Genomic DNA, 20,495 nt, shown 5'->3' on the forward strand with positions numbered 1-20,495 from the left:
TTTATCGATGAGAAAATAGTAGCTCAGGGAGATTTAGTAACACGTCCAAACTCTCATATTGATTTGTGAGCGCAAGAGGATTTCAAAACTAGAACCCATCCAATCACGCTTTCATCCATTCATTCATGCATTCATTCAACATTTATTGACATCCAGATACTTGGTTGGATCTTTCCTTTTGAGATAAAGATGTAAAGGAATCATTGTATTGTTATGGACAGTAATACAGCAGAGGTGGGAACACAACGTAAGGGCAACAGGAAGTGAAATATGCTTCAGTCTGCCTGGAGTTACCAACAAGGGTTCTTTGAGGACGTGACATTTGGCATTTTCATATATCAGTCCAGACTTAGGGTACTGGTTAAAAATACAGATTCCTTCCTGATTCTGATTCAGAAGGCTTGAAGGTGGGACCTACAAGTCCCTCAAGTGATTCTTATAAGAAGGCACATTGAGGAACAGAGTCATACTGTGGTCTGTCTCTCCAAACTGGCACGGATCTTGGAGATTCCTAGTTGCACCCTCTCCAGCATTTATCAGCTAAAGAAAGTGAGGAGAAGTTAAGAGCCAAGATCATGCCGCCATTTTTAGTGGCAGAGCCTAGACAAGAAGACAGTCCCCACACACTGTTCTTTTCCTTACACAGTGCTGACTCCTCACTGGAGGGCTGCTTTAAGACTCCTGCTAATTAGAGGTAATATGTAGGCAGTATTCAATGCTAGCATTAATAAGTCTTCCCTTTCCAAGAACACACATGAAATTTAGATGATCCTACAACTTTAATGCTTATTTGTCTTCTAGAAAACAGTAAATAATTGGACATGAAAGTTTGTCGAATCATCTATACTTAGCTCTTCACCTCATCATTCCTGTGTGTGTGTGTGTGTGTGTGTGTGTGTGTGTGTGTGTGTGTGTGTGTGTGTGTGAAGCTTTCTTAGATGAACAACTTCTCCCTTGTTATTTATGGTAACTCAAACAGCATCACAGAAATTAAATTCAATTTGGTACCAGATTTAGGATAAAGTTTTGAATAATTTTCAACCTAATCCTAGAAACAGGATAAATGTTTTTTGTTGTACAATTTTAAAACAGAGTTTAAGTTTTTAGTGTACATGAATATATGTGCTATAATTCTTTTTCTAAAAATAAATCGTATGGCTTGAATTGTATTCACTCTATTTCCCCTTAATTTATTTAATAAGGTGGGCCAATCTAGGAATGAGGGTAAAGCTAGAAGAGACTACTCATTCTGGTCAGACCCTAAAGCTGTATCTACAAAGTAAACTGGATTTTCTTTTCCCCCCGGAGAAGAAAAAAAAGGAATCAATTGGATTTGGGCATATTTTATGACACCTGCTTTACCATGGCAGCTTAATTAAATAAAATTGCCAGCATCTGCCTGACAAATAATTGAAAAAAGAGTGAATTCTCTTACTTTGCAAAAGATATAATTTTAGGCAAGGCTGTGCATTTTCACAGGTGGTGATTCATACTTTTCTCCTTTCACTAAACAAAAGGATTTTGCTTATAAATATCTTTACAGAGTTATTTTAAATTAGTCAGTAAAATTCAGAAAATGTATAAAAAGTTCAGTCTGTAAAACATAATTTTTAGAGAATATTTTGAATTTTTTTCTTACCAATTTTCTATATTCATCAAAATCTAAGTGGAAAGGCAAAACTGTATTCAGCCATGGCAGCAGAAGCCACTGGCTGTTGGCCTACTGAAGTAGAGGTTTCATGTACTTTACAGTTTTTATCTAGAATTCATCAAAACTACACATATATTCCCTCTCTCTATCTTTCTCTATCTCACCTTGGGGGTAAGGATATGGGAAGAAACTATGAGGTTAATTTCAAATAAAAACAGTAAAAGCTAAATGTAGAAAACTGTGTCTGGTTAGCAACCAATTTTAATATTTTTTTAATAAACAGTTTGTTGCATACAGGTTCTTTTAAAAAATCATTACTGATTAGTTTAAAGCAATCTGTAGATAAAATTCTCACTCTTTTCAAGACTCTTTACACTCTGGGGTCTGTATTTTCTTTTTCTCCTTCTTATTTGGATTTTCTTCAACATCAAGGCATTATGCTTTACCAACTCTCTTATCTGAATAAGATGTGGATTGCTGAGTAAGACCTTTTGATTTTCTGGATTTTACTTTTTGAGTGGGTTTGGAAGTACTAATAACACTGGAGATGCTAGCTGGCTTTCCAACTTTTAATCTTCAGTATAAACAATTTAAGCTAAGTTTTCCAAAATTAATATTAATTTAAACCATCTGTCCACCATCTGCTAACGTGAGATGCAAAACCAGAGTTTCTTTGTAATCTTTAATCAGACAGTTAGGAAAACACATATACATTCATAAAATGAATTTAAATTTCTTAACAAAGGAAATTTGAAAAGTTATTCTAAAGGCCATGGATTCTTGGAACAAAAATAACTTTTGTTCCAGTGTGGTTTTATGTAAATGAATGCCAAGTGTCAACAAGCAAGTTGCCTAGTTCACAAAGATCACAAGGTAGAAACAATATCCTTTGCTATGTTTTCAGAAGGGAGAAGAAAGCTATCAGCAGCTGATGTGATATATTGATTTAAAGAATTTCAGAGTTTGCATTTGTCTAAAATATAAATGTCAAAATGAGGCTCACTTTTGCAAAAAAATATACATATATATAAAACCATCCTTATGAGCAGTAAATGTGAAATGGGGTCAAAATTTTTAATGTATTCTTTACCAATAATTTCATTGTCTTCCTTTTTTAGGAGTTGGCTGGGCCTTAAGATATTAACCCTAGCATTCGTGAATAACCTGCAAACGATCGTTTACTAACTCAACAGCCTTTTCACTTCCTTCAAAATTACTTCTTTTAGGAAGGTGAAGCTACATGATGCCAAGTATGTCACTAAATGTTAAAAAAAATACATCATTAACTCTGATGTCTTATACACAAGAAGTTTGACATCTGGATCATTATAACCTGAATTTTGATGCTTTCATTTCAGATATTTGGTGCTGTACAGAAACACATCCAAGAGAATTCAGAACAACTATTTGACTATTTGAAATAGAAATGCCCAGTCAAGAAATATGAGATAAATTGGAACTTTAAAGAAATTTTCCATAACTATAACCTTTTGATCTCCATGTTTAGCTGGCTCTTCAACAGACGTTTTTTAAATGTCAAGCTGAAAATATTCATTGGAAGAGTGGACTATGAACCAACTTTTTATTTTATGAGAATGACCACATTATACTCCCCCTCTTATCAGGGAGATTTCGCTAGCTGTTGACAATGATGTACAGTGGTGCTTCGCTGGGGTGACATCTAGGGAAAACGATTCCGCTGCACCACCACACAAAACCAATTAGAGAACTATTTTCTGCGACAGGTCACGAATTTACGTGGTTTCTCATGAAAAGATGTACCTTTTAATTTCTTTATTAAGATGACATCCATGTCCCTTGAGACTTTTGGGGATGACAATCATTTGCTCATCACGCAAGAACATACACTCACTGAAATCACATCATGGGACAAAGGTGGGAGACACTGTTCCTCATTTCACATTTTCCAAATGAGCTATTTTGCAAACTGATCATTAGAACCACATACATTATAAGGATTTTTGACAGGAATTTATTCAAACTCTAGGAAGAAGCTAAAGGGAAGTAGCAGTTCGTATTCAACTATGGTTGTCTACTGTGGAGTTTGAAAAGATAGCCATGGCCAAATTATTTAGACATTAGAAATTCAGCAAGCTTCTCAGTATCTAAGATGAAGATAACAAGTGAAACTGGTTTATTGTTTGTTTTCTCTTTTCTTCTTTAACATCTTTATTGGAGTATAATTGCTTTACAATGGTGTGTTAGTTTCTGCTTTATAACAAAGTGAATCAGCTATATGTATACATGTATCCCCATATCCCCTCCCTCTTGAGCCTCCCTCCCTCCCACCCTCCCTATCCCACCCCTCTAGGTGGTCACAAAGCACCGAGCTGATCTCCCTGTGCTATGCGGCTGCTTCCCACTAGCTATCTGTTTTACATTTGGTAGTGTATATATGTCCATGCCACTCTCTCACTTCGTCCCAGCTTACCCTGCCCCCTCCCTGAGTCCTCAAGTCCATTCTCTACATCTGCGTCTTTACTCCTGTCCTGCCCCTAGCTTTTTCAGAACTTTTTTTCTTTTTTTAGATTCCATACATATGTGTTAGCATACGGTATTTGTTTTTCTCTTTCTGACTTACTTCACTCTGTATGACAGACTCTAGGTCCATCCACCTTACTACAAATAACTCAATTTCATTTCTTTTTGTGGCTGAGTAATATTCCATTGTATATATGTGCCACATCTTCTTTATCAATTCATCTGTCGATGGACACTTAGGTGGCTTCCGTGTCCTGGCTATTGCAAATAGAGCTGCAATGAACATTGTGGTACATGGCTCTTTTTCAATTATGGTTTTCTCAGGGTATATGCCCAGTAGTGGGATTGCTGGGTCATCCCATTCTTCTTTAGATTCTTTTCCCACATAGGTTATTACAGAATAATTAGTAGAGCTCCCTGTACTATACAGTAGGTCCTTGTTGATTATCTATTTTATATATAGTAGTGTATATATGTTAATCCCAAACTCCTAATTTATTCCCCGCAAGAGTGACTTTTTTAAGTGAAGAATACAGTTTTGTATTATGAAGCCAAAAGCTCACTTAGAACAGAAGCCCCAGCTATGGCCTTTATTTGTATTATAGTAAGTATTTCATCAGCTCTAAGGTATTGGGAATTTCCTCATCAAATATTTATTTTGAATCAATCAGTGCTGAGCTCTGAACTAAATGTTGGCAGTAAAGAAGTTAGAAAATAATGAAGGGAAATAGACAAGTGAATTAGCAATACACTCATAATTTATTAAATACCATGACAGAAGTGATACTAGGAGGAATTGGAGCCTGGAGAAGAGGCATCAAACATACCACGGGGCGGGAAATGGTCAGTGAAGGATTTTGGGAGGAAGTGATACGTGGCCTCAAAAGATGCATCCATGTCAGTCATCTTTCAAGGATGACTCAGGAATAGAAGAACAGCATTCTGGCAGAAAGAACCACAACAGAAAAAAGAGGCACAAAAGGACATGGTATATGAGGAGGAAATTCCAACAGTTTGGTGTATTAATGGTGCACTATAGAAGCAAGAGACTGGGCTGGAGAGGTAGGTGGAGCCTAGACCCTGGAGAGCCTCATGAGGATCAGCATATACACTACAATGTCTCTGTTTCTAAGACACATGATTTTTTTTCCATTTCAATTCTTCTGAAATCAGAGTGCACATAATTACTGTTGGAAGACACTTGCCAGTTGCCAGCCAAAGGAGTAAGATGCAATGAAACAAATACTACCTATTCATGTGAGAAATTGACCATGCTGACCATTTCATCCAGTTGGATCATTTTTTTCCTCCCAATGACACGGAAATGGTAGCACAAAAGTGAAGTTGCTCTACGTACAAAAGGTTGCTTCGGATACTTGGCAACAAAATTACAGTACGAAGAAATTATCTAAATTCTTTAGGAATAGAACATAAAATTCCAGGGACTGTTAGAGAAAGATAAAGGGGGTTGAGCAAAGAAAGAGGCATGTGTAAATATGACCCAGATAAGGAATGCTCAGCATCGGTGGAAGACCCAGGAGCTACAGTGTCAAGACAGTGAAGGAACAGAGTGTTTTGAGAAGGAATGAGGGGTCAGCTTTGTCCACCAGATAGAGGGGTCCAGGCAGGTCATGGCCCATGAATGACCTCAGCAAGGCAGAAAGCTGGTTACAGCTAGGAGGTCGCTGGGAGCTAAACAACCGGGGGCAGCAAAGGTAAGTAACTCTCTTTAAAAATCTAGATGCAAAAGAGAAAAAACAGAAGTGAAAAGTAACTAGAAGGAAAATACAGGAAAGATTAAGCATGGTTAGAAGCTTAGGGTAAGGACCCAAGAGAGAAAATAATGAAGATACATATACGGGAGGGAGAAATAATGAAATGCCAGCCCAGAGGAGGCAGTAAGGGTCATGGGGACAGGTAAATGGATTGTCTTGAACATTCTCTGAAACTGGAGCAGAGGTGGTAAGGATAATAGTGAAACATCTGATAGATACGTGGGGATCTGAGTGAGAGCATACCTGATGTCTTCAGTTTTCTTGGGAAGGAAAGTGAACTGTGTTACAGAGCCCAGTAAGAGATGGAGAGCTAGAACACAGCTTTCCTGCCCTCCACCTGCACACCCAACCAGATGTCAGAGGGCAGAGGCGTGTAGATGATCTACTGTGTAGAGATTAGCCTTCCAGGACATGCACGGGGCAGACAAAAGTGAAGAAAAGGAATGCCTAGCCCAGGCAATAAGCTGATGTGGAAGACTGTATGCAAACATGGCCACAATAAACTTCTTCTCTCTTTCTACATGGGCTCCTTTGCAATGTGACTCTGCCACTCTGCCCAGGAAGAAGTGGAAATCTATTTTCCTAGCCTTGAATCTGGGTTGGCCCGTGACTTGCTCGTACTAAGAGAATGTGCTGGAAGTGAGGTTCTGTAACATGTGAGCCCAGGCCTCAGGAGGTCTCACAGATTTTCCTCTCACCCTCTTGAAATACTAGCTGCCACATAAGGACATCTTCTTGAGGATGAAACATCATGTGGACAAGGAGGCCCAGCCAGGCATGTGATGAGGCCATCTTGGGCCATTTAAGCCCCAGTCAATCAGCCAGATGACTCAAGCCACTCAAGTGACCCGGGCAAGACCAGTTATTGTTTTGAGGCATTACATTTGGGAGAGGTTTGTTAGGTGGCCAGAGAGAGCTGCTACAGCTGGGGAGCATGGGCCTTAAAGGAGGATGAGCTGAGCACATTCCAGCTTCTCAGCGCCCAGTGATGTTGGGTTACGTAGTGATCCTGCCGTGTGCTTTTTCCTTGTTTTGTAAACATTACAAAACAAGTTAGAAGTTTTGACCATAACAAATATATTTGTTTTCACCAGCAGGATTATTACTTTATTTACACCTGTGCTGATGAAAGCTGTGGAACATTCCTAGACCCACGCTGCTCTCTGTGCACTGAACCATAACAAATACTTTTAAATTAAAAATATATTCTAGATCCATGGTTGTTAGGGGCTCAGGGGGAGGGGAAGAGGAATGAATATGTGGAACACAGGGGATTTTTTAGACCATTGAAACTATTCTGTGTGATACTGTAAAGGAAGATACATGACATGCTGCATTGGTTAAAACCCAAGGAACTGGACAACACAAAGAGTGGGCCCTAGTGTAAACCACAGACTTTAAAAAAATAATAAATTTATTTATTTTTGGCTGCGTTGGGTCTTTGCTGCTGCTAGCGGGCTTTCTCTAGTTGCGGCGAGTGGGGGCTACTCTTTGTTGCAGCGCACGGGCTTCTCACTGCAGTGGCTTCTCTTGTTGCAGAGCATGGGCTCTAGGAATGCGGGCTCCAGTGTTTGTGGCATGTGAGCTCAGTAGTTGTGGCTCTCGGGCTCTAGAGCACAGGCTCAGTAGTTGTGGCGCATGGGCTTAGCTGCTCCGTGGCATGTGGGATCTTCCTGGACCAGGGCTCGAACCCATGTCCCCTGTATTGGCAGGAGGATTCGTAACCACTGTGCCACCAGGGAAGCCCCTAAGCCACAGACTTTTAATGTTGTATCCATACTGGCTCATCAGTTGCAACAAATGTGCCACACTAATATAAGATGTTCATCATAGGGGGAATTATGATCAGGGGAAAGAGGAGATATATGGGAACTGTCTGTACTGTCTGACCAGTGTTCTGTAAACCTAAAACTGCTCTACAAAATCAAGTCCATTAATGTACTCTAGCTTTTCAAGAAACAATTCTTAAAAGCAAGCTAAACCAAACCAAACGACAGGTGATACCAGGAGAGTGGGGTTCCCTAGGAACCCTCAAGAGAATTCTATAATTCTTTTTTTTTTTTTTTTTTTTTTTTTGCGGTATGTGGGCCTCTCACTGTTGTGGCCTCTCCCGTTGCGGAGCACAGGCTCCGGACGCGCAGGCTCAACGGCCATGGCTCACGGGCCCAGCCGCTCCACGGCATGTGGGATCTTCCCAGACCGGGGCACAAACCCGTGTCCCCTGCATCGGCAGGCGGACTCTCAACCACTGCGCCACCAGGGAAGCCCTATAATTCATTTTTTAATGTGAGGATTACTATACTCGAAAACATAGTTTTCTTTTGTAGTAGCCTACAAATACAATAATAATGTACAAATATTCCATATTTTGCCTAGAGAAAAATAGAACAACATTAAAGAACAAGTGAGAAATTATGATACAAGTAAGGAACTTATTGAAGTGCCACTTACCCCCAAGGAAAAGAGTGAAAACATCACCATACTGCTTTTGAAGAGTAGTCATGAAACGGAGGGGATCTCTTTGTAATTTCAGGGCTTCTCCAAAGTAAGGAAGCCAGCCTTTTATCAGTGGAGGTTCACCAGGTCTCCTATAGAAAAAAAAAAAAAGAGAGAGAAATTAAATCACTCTTATTTTAATACCTGTGGGTCATTAATCCAGTCTAGAAGTAGACTGGATGAATTGTACAGGTTTTTTTCAGTTCTTTTATTCAATGATTCGTATATAATCATAGACATGTATTTATTGAGGCCCTCCGGTGTGTGTGGCTCTGGGGCAGACAGTTCAATTTACAATCTTTGGTGAGCAACTTCTGTGAGAAATTGTGTCTTGTGAGGCCCAAATGGTTGGCTGAAATGACAGACACATTCAGTAGACATTTTGTGTTTGAGCGCTCTTGCTGTGCTCTGGGGGTTAGATGTCAGGTAGTTTAGTTGCCAAAGTAAAGCTCTTTGTTAACAGATTTCAACTAGACTGGAATTACATAATTAGAAGAGGGGAGATTATTAATCTTGAAAAATCTTTTATGCTGTTGAGAACAATAAGAACTTCAACATTATTTCCACGAAGGGTGTTTTGTTATATTCTTTTATGAAGATTTTTATTCAAACTACAAATAAATAGGAATATTTGTTCAATTTTACAAGATAACTCTTTTTAACATATGAAGTGTGTTCAGTGAAACACTGAAATACTGTGAATTAAAAACCAAGTTTCTTCTTTTTTGACCTAGAATCCTAGCAAAACTGGACTTCAAAATTTCTTCCTTGGGACTTCCCTGGTGGCGCAGTGGTTAAGAATCCGCCTGCCAATGCAGGGGACACGGGGTCGAGCCCTGGTCCGGGAAGATCCCACATGCCGCAGAGCAGCTAAGCCTGTGCGCCACAACTACTGAGCCTGTGCTCTAGAGCCCGTGCTCCGCAACAAGAGAAGCCACCGCAATGAGAAGCCCGTGTACCACAACCAAGAGTAGCCTCCGCTCGCCACAGCTAGAAAAAGCCTGAGTGCAGCAACGAAGACCCAACGCAGCCAAAAAATAAAATAAAATAAAATAAAATAAAATATTTCTTCCTAGTCATTTATTTGGTGAACTCAATCTGATTTAAAGTTTAAAAAAAGATCCAAAGCCATTTTATCCTAGAAGGGATTAAAACAAATATTCAAGAGAACTCTGATGATTCTCTATCCCATCTGTGAAGATGACTTATACTACACACAGTACAACCCATTTTGATTAATCACAAGATATTACAAGCTCAGATCTAATCAAAGATCAAGATTATGTTCATACTCAGCATGGAATTCTATGTAGCTAGATTAACCCTCTCAGAAGCTTCTATTTCCCCACAATCCAACATGGTAGAATTAAAGTTAAAAGAAAAAGAAAGAAATATCAGATTTTTCAGGGGAAAAATAAACTGAAACAAAATAAATCCAAGGTGTGACAGAAATAAAGGAAATCAGTATCAAAACTTTGCTTTCTGTTTTTAGAGGACAGTTTATCTTTATACTAATTTACAAAATATATGCTGTTGTTTAAATACATATACTTAGAATAGGAAGACAGGAAACATTGCATAGAAATGTGCATCTTATTCTTCACCCCACTCCCCATGATTTTCTTGAATGTAACTTGAGCAATGAAGACTTGCTTTTTTGAGAAATATAAAAGTGTACCAAGAAAACACTGTAACAGTTAATTTTAGGTCCAAAGATTAATAAACGAGAAAAGACTGCACATATGACTGCAGAGTAGATCCCCAGCCATAGCATGTAGGCCCTTCACCAATGACTCTTCCAAAATCTGCAAGTGATCTAGTTCACAAAATTTCCTTTCAAGATATGAACTCTCTTCCATGGCTTACTTTTACTCTGTTTTGTTTAACGTTACTTGAATGTTGCATTGTGACAGATTTTGAAGGGCTTTTGGTCATATCATTATTTAATGCAACTAATTTCATCCCCTGTGCTCTGTCATGTGGTCCAAAGTTGTATTCTTCACGGGGTTTCCGAGGGGGTAAAAGATGGAGCTCAGAAATCCAGGGGAATATGAACTTAACATTCAAAGTGAGGGAAACACATTAGGAAACCATTTTATTGTTACAAAGATGAAAGGGTCATCATTCCTTTCAGCTGTGCTCATTCTGGCAGAAATAAGCCTCAAACTATTAAACACCATGTCACAACTGTGCATATTTTCAGGAAAAAATATAGTGCTAGTTCAACTTACGACCCATCAGAGACAGATAACAGAAATCTGTCTTCATCAGTGTATTTGTAAAAATTATTTAGGGAGGAAAGACATCACCATAATGACACAGAAAGGCCTGCTGACACCTGGCACAGCACAAATACTGCTATTTGTCTCTCTCAGGCTCTGTGACTTTGAAAATGAAATACCGACTGCTCACTGCTGAGTGAAGGGATAGGATGCTTAACGCTTATTGGTGATGCTCCAGTTCCAAAGCTTAAGAGGAGCAGATCATGAAACAATGGAGGGTAACTAAAAAGCTCCCCCCAAATCAATGGTCCATATCCCTCTTTTTCCCACTGAAACAATATATACTTCCTCAAATATCCTCTTTACTATTTAACAGACCACAAGGACATATCCTGTAAATTATACAAATTAAAGCTTACAAAGGTTCTTAATGATTAAACCCATGTTCTATGCATAGACCACTGCATCGCTGCTCACAAGGTCTTCCTTACAAGTTGTAGGACCCATCTTAAAGTTTATGCAAAGTGTCAACTACGGTCCAAACTTGTCTGGAAGCAAAAAGTGGAGAAGAATCTAAATATGTAAAATAGCTATAAAATATAAAAGACATTTTAGACATTTTCCTTTGGTGAAAAAGAAGCGCATAAAATTTAAGAGCGGACCAACACAGAATACTTGGTTTCTAATGATATATGAAGTTCGTCTTTATGCTACACCTTTCATTAAATAAACAGGTAGAAGATCTGACCTGTCACACATTGTTCCCCTAGACATTTAAAGCCCAACACTTTCCAAAGCAATCTATACTTGTCAAAGTAATGTCTTTTCCATTTTTCCCATGATCATTCTAGGCTAGGAATCCCAGTTATTGAAATAACCTCCTAAGCAAGTAAGGAGCAACCTTGATACATGCACAGCAATCCAGGAAAAATAAAATTATGTGTTGATTAAAAATTTATAAAGACTTAATATATTCGTATCAGGTCACCTAATATCTGCAATGTTACCTTAATAATTTTTTATTTTTCCTAATTAATAAAGATTTTCTTTGTGTGGGTGGTTAAAATTTCAGAAACTACACAACTGAAGGGCATTGCAGTAACCGAAGATAACACTGACCTTTGGAACATACTTGGCTGCTGAGCAAGGCACTTTTGAAGCTGCTCTGTTTTATGCTTCCTTGACTTACTCCGGAAGCTACTTAACTGGAAATGTCATTTGCCTTATAGTGTCTCTTAGAACTGTATTCTTGAAACAGCCTCTATTCCTCCACTATGCTTTGGCTCCAATGGGGGCACCGGGATGCCTAAAAATGTTCCCACAACTCTGAAGAGTTAAGAATCAACATGCTCTTCAGGATACTGGGGAGACGGAGCCTCACTGCAGGGCTGTGGATGGAAGGTCCCTAAAGAGGAGTGTATGCAAGACGTGACTGAGCCTTGGCATCCTAGCAGCCTCGGCAAGCGCTCAGGTGCAGCCAAGGAAGCATAGAAACACATGCATTGCTGTCTCTGGAAACTAGGTGAGTGACAGCCAACTGGAGCACTTCAGTAAGGGATACCAAGGGGGAGGACCACTCCCCAAACCCTAGCTAGGAGGCACCCCCAGGAAGCAAAGATGAAGAGCATGAACATCTGTACAACAGGACTCCCCAGATCAACAGAAAGGAAGGGGAAGAAAGAACCCCAAATCTCAGTTAATCTTTGTATAAAAGAGACCAAGTTTGGTTTTTTTTGCGGTATTTTTTTTTTTTTTTACTGCGGTACATGGGCCTCTCACTCTTGTGGCCTCTCCTGTTGTGGAGCACAGGCTCCGGACGTGCAGGCTCAGCGGCCATGGCTCACAGGTCCAGCGACTCCGCGGCATGTGGGATCTTCCCGGACCGGGGCACGAACCCGTGTCCCCTGCATCGGCAGGCGGACTCTCAACCACTGCGCCACCAGGGAAGCCCCGAGACCACGTTTTAAACAAGAAGTGACTGAGCAACTTGTCACTGCAAATATTCAGTGTTTTCTGCCATCAGCAGAAATAGGGGCTTGGAAATTTGAGTTCAGTTATAAGGAATTAAAGTTACATTTCTGCACATCTGACTTGTCCTGGGAAATTTTAAATCCCAATGCTAGCTATGTGTAGACAGATGCTCAGTTTCTACCCCTGAATGAGAATAATAATATTCAATTTAGAGATTTACCAATCAGGCTGAGACAGAGTATTTGAAAGTAGCTGGTACACAGAACGGGTTAGTTTTCTTGTTATTTGTATATGGCAAGCAGTGCCTGGAAGTGGTTTTGCTCAGCCTGGACTCTTTGGTTTGTCAACCCTCCCTGCTTATCTACACCTTTCATGGAGCTGCTCAGGGTTGAAGCCTGGACTTCCCTATCCTTCCAATCACTGGCTAAATGAAGTTGTTAAATGCCCAGATATACAAAGACTCAATAACGTCAGGTGAACAGGCCCGAAGTCTCTGCAAAGAGCTGACTTTCTCAAGGGAAGAATGATCATTATTCAGAACAGCTTCACCAGGTGTGTGTTTGCTTAGGATGAGGTTCTCTGGACATGACCTGGTCCAAGAGTTAATGAAATTTCCGGATCCCCCATTTCTTCTTCCAGGGTCCAGGCAACCTGCCAGTGGGGCAGGCACAGTTGGTTTCCGTGACAGCCGCGGGAGGGCAGGGTGCTCGTCACAACTGGGGTTGCAGCTGCTGGGCTGTGACAACCTGAGAGACCCTTCAAGGTTTTGAAGGAAGAAGCCTTGTGGCACAGAGGACACTGTCTCTACCCCCCTCACAAGACTCCAGTGCATCTCATGCGCACAGTTAGGGAACAGGTTGTTTCCCCTCGTAAATGATAAATCATATATGCTTTAGGACTCATATTCTCTACATGCATGATCTGCTTAATATTTGTTTACTGCAAGAATCAGACCTCCTGTAATCTCTTTTCAGGATGAACATTAATCCAACTCTGTCTAGAAAAATTATACAATTCATTACCGTAAATAATCTCCATTGTACCCTGTGCTTAATCTTCATTTTTTCCCCAGTCCTATAATCTTGCAAATCCACTGGTGCTGTGTGATTGGCACCTGGTGTTCACACAACCTCTGCCTCACAAAAAATACACGAAAAATTCCTGGATAAAAATGCCACTTTTCAGTCTTTCAATGATTCTATTCTCTGCTCTGTGGTAACTTCTGCACCACTCTGCGAAGATCTGTTAACTTTGGCAGTCAGAAACAAGACCCTTACTCTTGAAATGTTTTGGCTCTATCAGGATGGCAATTGACTTAAAACTTGACTTAATTTCCCAGTAGCAAAGATATTCACCATTCAAGCACTTTTGATCAAAGCATTAAATGTAATGGCAATGTAAAAGCAAGCAATGCTTAATGGTTACAAATTTCTCCATTATTGGCATGGAATCAGAGCAAAACTAATATGAACATAACTAAATGTATCTTTACACCCTAGAGCATAACTCTTCAAGCCATATTCCAGTTGAATCTTTAACTGTCAGTTCATCTATGCAATTGTGTGATCTGAACAAAGCTTTGTCTGTACTATGTGCCTTCTAAACTCGATTCCATTAGCAGATTTATACTAATGCCATGATCAAGTGAGTGATTTGTAGATGCTTCTTTGGCTAAGAAGCCAAACCACATCCGTGTAGGATTTTACTCTGAGAGGTCTATGATTGAGGGTTTTTTTGTTTGTTTGTTTGTTTGCTGTGAGGAATGCCCAGGTTGGCACCATGGAGTAATAATGTCAAGGCATATTTTATAAAACTGTAATTTAAAACTTAATTGAGTGTCAAGCACGCTTCATAATGACCACAATACTAGAATATCATTTCTTTATAAACTTAACCTTGGGCTAATAAGTAGGGCATAGGTCCAGCCTCATCTGTTTTTGTGTTCGCTGCTACACAATAACTCCTGATTAATCTCGCTACACTGTGTGGCTCAGATCTGGGTCTCTGCGAACTACCACCAATGTGGTGACTTTAGCCAATTTGCTTAACTTATCTGTGCCGCAGGTCCCTCATCTGTAAAATGGACATTCTACCACTGTACTTTCCTCATATGAGAATTAAATAAGTTAGTGCATGTAAAGAACTGAAGACAATGCCTTCACATAGTAAACACTAAGTGTTAGCTTCTATCATCATTCTCATCATCATTATCACCACCACCATCTTCACATTACTACTGGGAATCATCTAAAATATAAATCTAAACACGGGTCTCTCCTTATTTCTCTTTCCTAAAAGTTTTCAATAGAGTACTAATTTTTAAGACATTTTTTCATTTACTAGCATACTTCCTTTATTTGCCTGATTTGGATTTTATTTTAGGGCTGCCATATATGATTTGGTGGTAAGGAAATGGGGCGCCAGAATCACCTTCCTACATTTTTCCGGGCTTTATATTCTCTGAATGAACACACTCAAAAGAACAAAAGTGGCTCAGAAGAGCCCTGGATCTTAGGAGGAAGCCAGTCAAGAATGTTTAAATGGCCTAGACAATTCTAAAAGAGGGAAATCGATTCATAATGGAAAGTTATTTCAAGTCCTTAATTAAAATAGAAAACCATGCAACCAAATTTGTAATTTCTGAGATGATCAGTTGCTAATTTATTTTACAGACAGGATTTGATTGGACTCCATGGAGGGGATACCAATTCCATTAACTCATCATTTCTTACATTTGATTAAATCATTTGATTTTGAAACATTTAATAAAAAATCAGAACCCACAGTTTTGTGGAAACTAAATTATAACAGAGGACTAGCCCAGAGAGCCTTGGTAATGACAATATAGAGATCAATGCCAACAATATATAAATGCATAGTCAAGTTATCAAATGAAATTTCATCAATACAAGCCTATGAAGAAACCAAGTTCCAAATTCTGAAGGCCAACACTAAAATAATCAAGCCCAGCATATCAGAACCATAGGAAAGGTAATTCAAGGGTATTCTGGTTTGCTGAGGTGGGAAGCTAATGAAAAGCCTGAGGGCCATATGCTACATCTGCTGCATAATGCAATAATTCAGAACCATATTTTAATATTGGGTAAAACATTAACATAGCAAAAACTCATAGTATCTCTACATTTGTAATACAGCACACAGCACTGAGAAAGGCAACATTTTGCTCTTGTCATGAATTAGAGGGCTTTTAGAAAGGGAAAATACCATTCTTTTCCAAATACTGGTTTCTTACTTTGGCTGGTGATTTTAAGTCACTGCATAAAAGGAATGTATGACTATTCCAGGGACTCCATGATCACTCATGTTAGAACATGGGACACAGAAGACATATACAGATCACTTAAACACAGACAATTCTAGAGTTGTCTTGAAAAGTCTAAATTTCTATTAAAGATAACCTTCTACATTTTTTTTTTTTTTGCGGTACGCGGGCCTCTCACTGTTGTGGCCTCTCCCGTTGCGGAGCACAGGCTCCGGACGCCCAGGCTCAGCGGCCATGGATCACGGGCCCAGCTGCTCCACGGCACGTGGGATCTTCCCGGACCGGGGCATGAACCCGTGTCCCCTGCATCGGCAGGCGGAGTCTCAACCACTGCGCCACCAGGGAAGCCCACTTCTACATATTTTAAACATAATTATTGCAGTGTCCTTTGCTCACTTTTCTCCCTCTTATGTGCACCCTCCCACTTGTTTTCTGAAATCAATTTTCAGTGTTTTTTACCATGATCATTACTTAGGTAGTGTTCAATTGCTTTGTTTCTGTGTTTGCCTTGTTTTCTGTGTACCCATCACTAATTCTTATCAATCTCTTTCAGTCCTCTCTAAAATCGCTCTCAATATGGTTAGACATATGGTCCTGTAATTTTCATATAGCTCGTCTCTTATTTTCCATCAATTTTTATTTTGCTCCACTCAACAAGAGCCTTTCTTGACTTTTTCCCTTCCAGAGATTATTTTATTTCTACCTTAGATTTCTAATTTCCAAGAGGTCTTGTGTGCTCTCTGCTTATACCTTATACAAATTACATTCCATTCTTGTTTTATAAATGCAATTTCTTCTATGTTTCTAAGACGATTAAACATAGTCTTTGGAGGATTTTTTCTGTCCTCGAATTGTCTGTTTCCTCTCTTTGCTTTCTGTTTCTTTGTCATAGTTTCCCTCTTTCATGATAGAAGCTTTCTTCAATGTCTCATGATCTTAGCTTTCCCTCACATTTGAAGACAAGGCTGTGTGCGTGTTGGTGAGACTGGTGGACTTCACCATATCATGATTGGAAAGGGGCCTCATCATTTTAATGAGCTACCTCTCTCTACCAGTTACATGGATGAGGCTGTATCTTTTAAGAATTCTAATTTTGCTTTAGGGACTTTGGGAATAGGACATAGTGTACAAATATATGCAAATACATTTCCTATAAATAGTTAACATTAACCAATTTTGAATTTGTCTTAATTCTAATTTTTTGGAGACTATTGCCAAAGTCATTTGGAGTAATGTTTGCAGATAAAAAGTCTTCGAGTTCATTTCTATTTATGGAGGTGAGAATAAATAGATAATACTATCAAAAAGTCCGAAAAGAAGAAAAGATGATGGGGTGTAGAGTTATGCAAGTTTTCAGTTGAAATTTCAGGGTGAAATAAACGATTTTATTAGTTCACTGTATTGTTCCCAAAATTACTCTAACACTCCCGTAAGTTATATTATCTTGTTTCCAGGGCTGCGAGGATTAGGGAGAATTGGCAGGGAGAACTGAGGTACAGATAGACTCTTCTTTTTCATTTGAGGAAGTGTGTGTGTGTGTGTAGGTGTGCACACACACATGTAACTGTATTTTGAACTAGGACCTGACCAAAGTGATGCCAATGTCAGTAATACATTAATCCTTTCCACAGACCACCCATCAGAAGGCAAATGTGTTAACTCTCAGTAGAATAAAAAGCATTAAAAAAAAGCAAAGACTCCAATCTCTCTCTTCTAGTTCCTCAGATACTTCCTTATCCCTCTTCAGAAAGAACTGGATTTGGATTTTGACAGAATGCTCATGCATCTATAGAAGATGTTTCTTTTCTCCTCTATAAACAGGGAACAAACTGAAAAAACAGGAGCCACTATTAGATTTGTAAATGACCACTCTACTGCTTTGAGAGCTTACAGGTAACTCCTCAAAACACTAATTTAATGATTGTCAGTGACCATTTAAAATTCATTTTGCTTCTTTCCAAGAATTAAAAATTCCACCCCATTATTTTCAAAGGATTTTATTTCAAAGTATGAATATGAAAGAAGCAAGCAGTTTATGTGTGTGTGTGTGCATATATATATATATACATACATATGTACATGCTTGTGGCAAGGAAAGTCCCTTGAAAATGTGGAACAAATATATTAAGAAATCTTATAACTCTGTAGTAAGAAGACAATCCAATAAAAAATGGACAAAAGATGTGAATAGACACTTCACCAAAAAAAATATACAAATGTCCCATAAACACATGAAAAAATGCTCAACTAATCACTAATCTTTAGGGAAATGCAAATTAAAAACTAAAATGAGATACTACTACTCACTAGAATGGCTAAAATCAAGAAGAATGACTGTAGCAAGTGTTGGCAAGCATGAGGAAGAACTGGAATGCTCATACACTGCTGGTGGGAATATAAAATACTATAATCACTTTGGAAAAGTGCTGAGCAGTTTCTTATCATGTTAAATACACACTAACAATACGATCCGGCAATTCCACTCCTAGGTATCTCTCTCTACCTAAGAGAAATGAAAATATGTGTCCACACAAAGACTTGTATGTGAATGTCCATAGGCACATTCATCATAATTGCCCCAAATTAAGAACAATTCAAATGTCAGTCAACTAGTGAGTGGATAAACAAAAGGTAGTATATCTATATAATGGAATATTATTCAGCAATAAAAAAGAAACAAATTACTGATGTATGGAACAACACTGATAAACCTCAAAAGCATTATGCTAGGAGAAAGAAGCCAGACACGATTCTATTTATAGGAAATTTCTAGAAAAGATAAAAATAGAGGCACAAAGTAGATCACTTCTCCCTCGTGGTTGACGGTAGGAGCAGGGATTAAATGCAGACAGACATAAGGAAGCTTTCTGGATGATGAAAATGTTCTAAACTGGATTGTGGTGATGGGTGCACAACAGTATCAATTTACTAAAGCTCATCAAATTGTACACTTAAAATAGACGAATCTCATGATATGTAAAGCATATCTCAATGAACCTGCTAAAAAAAAGGAGGCATCTTATATGATGAATTTCGTATTTCAATTGTCAGAAAAGTCTTTAAATGAAATATATCACACCAAAAATTATATTGATATTTAAATTTCTGTTATTAGGTAAAGAAAAAGCAAGGATCACTTAACAGAACTTAAGCATGCCATTTAAACTTAGATGTTGTGGGCAATTTTGTACCACTTCTAAATATGAAGAAATATATTTTTATTTTCATGTTTTCTAAACAAAAAAAATCTCTTCTGTAATGATTTTGCTGAACACTCTCTATGACTTCTGCAAAATTCCATAAGTAAAACAGGGTCCTGAAACTGGAAGAGTTTTGGGAGGCTCATCATGTTTTACAAATAAAGAAACAGAATCAGAGAAGGAAAATAATTTGCCCCAAATCACACAGTAACGAAAAAGATCAGGGACTAGGTCTCCTGACTCCCAATCCAATAACTTGTTTTTTTCTGACTACACTATCCAAGGAAAGACAGGCACATGTCAGGGTTAAGGGAGTACTGACTTTCTGAAATCAGATTGTTCTCTTTTCTGATAGGTTTTTCACTTGCAATGAGCCCAGGGCTGATAATTCTATAAAGTAAATAAACATAAGATGTTATCTCCCATAGGGTAACTTCTGTTTGTGGCTAAATAAGCCAAGATGAAGAAACACTTTAAATAAAAGACTCAGCTGGAGTAGCAAAGCAGAGGGCCTGCTTAGCTTCAAAGGAAGTCTGACATATAGCCACTGTGCTTCATAAACTATAATGTAATAAACTTGCATGAACAAAAATCTCACTTCCATATTCAACACAGGTTACATGAATGAGCCGTATGAGAGCTAATTTTTGGAAACAACACTCATTCTCTGGAAACAAAATGACTCACTTGATATCAGCCAGAGTGTGGTAGTCCCAGGGTTTCAAATCCTACATCCCATCCATACCTTTCCTCTATCTCCAGATTCGAAGAGTTATGTCTAGAAACTTCTCAAATTGAATCTTAGTTTAGTTTAATGTCTGGGTTTTTAAAAAACTCACCTCTGGTTTGTGGAAGTACAACAGGCATCTGAAGCAAAAGAAAAGATGAGGATATCTGTGTCTCAGAAAGCTTTAGTCTTTACTATCACCAACTCAGAGCTGCATTATTTGTACTAAAGTGATGGAGACTAAAGGATTTGTGGCACCTAAGTTCTCAGAGACCATAAACAGCAGTATTTATCCAAAAAGCCTCAGGTAAACTCATTCTTAACAAAATCTCAGTAAAGCCCTGGACAAAGAGAATATGAGAACTTGATATTCCTTAAACATACGTTTTTAAGGAAATAGCTTAAGAGCTGTGATAAATTGCAGTAGTGTTCAAAATATCCACTGCTCCTTCCTGTAGGAGCATTATTCATTGATGCCCCGTGGATGCCAGGCTTAACCATGTGACTTTCATTGGCCAATGATCTGTGAGCAGTGACACATGCCACTTCCCAGCAGAAGCTTTATGAGCTGTCACATGGCTCCACTATGTTCTCTTCCCATTGACACAAGTCAAAAAATGTCCCCTGGTGAACACTCTCCTTAAATCTGGAAACTCGAATGCAGGCAA

At 38.8% G+C, this 20,495-nt stretch overlaps 1 protein-coding gene across 1 annotated transcript in view; it reads right to left on the reverse strand.

Moving 5' to 3' along the window:
• CYP7B1 (cytochrome P450 family 7 subfamily B member 1) overlaps nt 1-20,495 on the reverse strand; it is a gene marked incomplete at both ends in the record, with an annotated part of 173,087 nt that overhangs the window by 19,464 nt on the left and 133,128 nt on the right. The window contains one exon of the mRNA XM_079722532.1: nt 8,380-8,516. Within this exon, the coding sequence (XP_079578658.1) occupies nt 8,380-8,516 (137 nt within the window). The remainder of the gene's footprint in view (nt 1-8,379; nt 8,517-20,495) is intronic.

This window comes from Hyperoodon ampullatus, assembly GCF_949752795.1.
Source record: "Hyperoodon ampullatus genome assembly, chromosome: 17".
NCBI classification, from domain to species: domain Eukaryota; kingdom Metazoa; phylum Chordata; class Mammalia; order Artiodactyla; family Ziphiidae; genus Hyperoodon; species Hyperoodon ampullatus.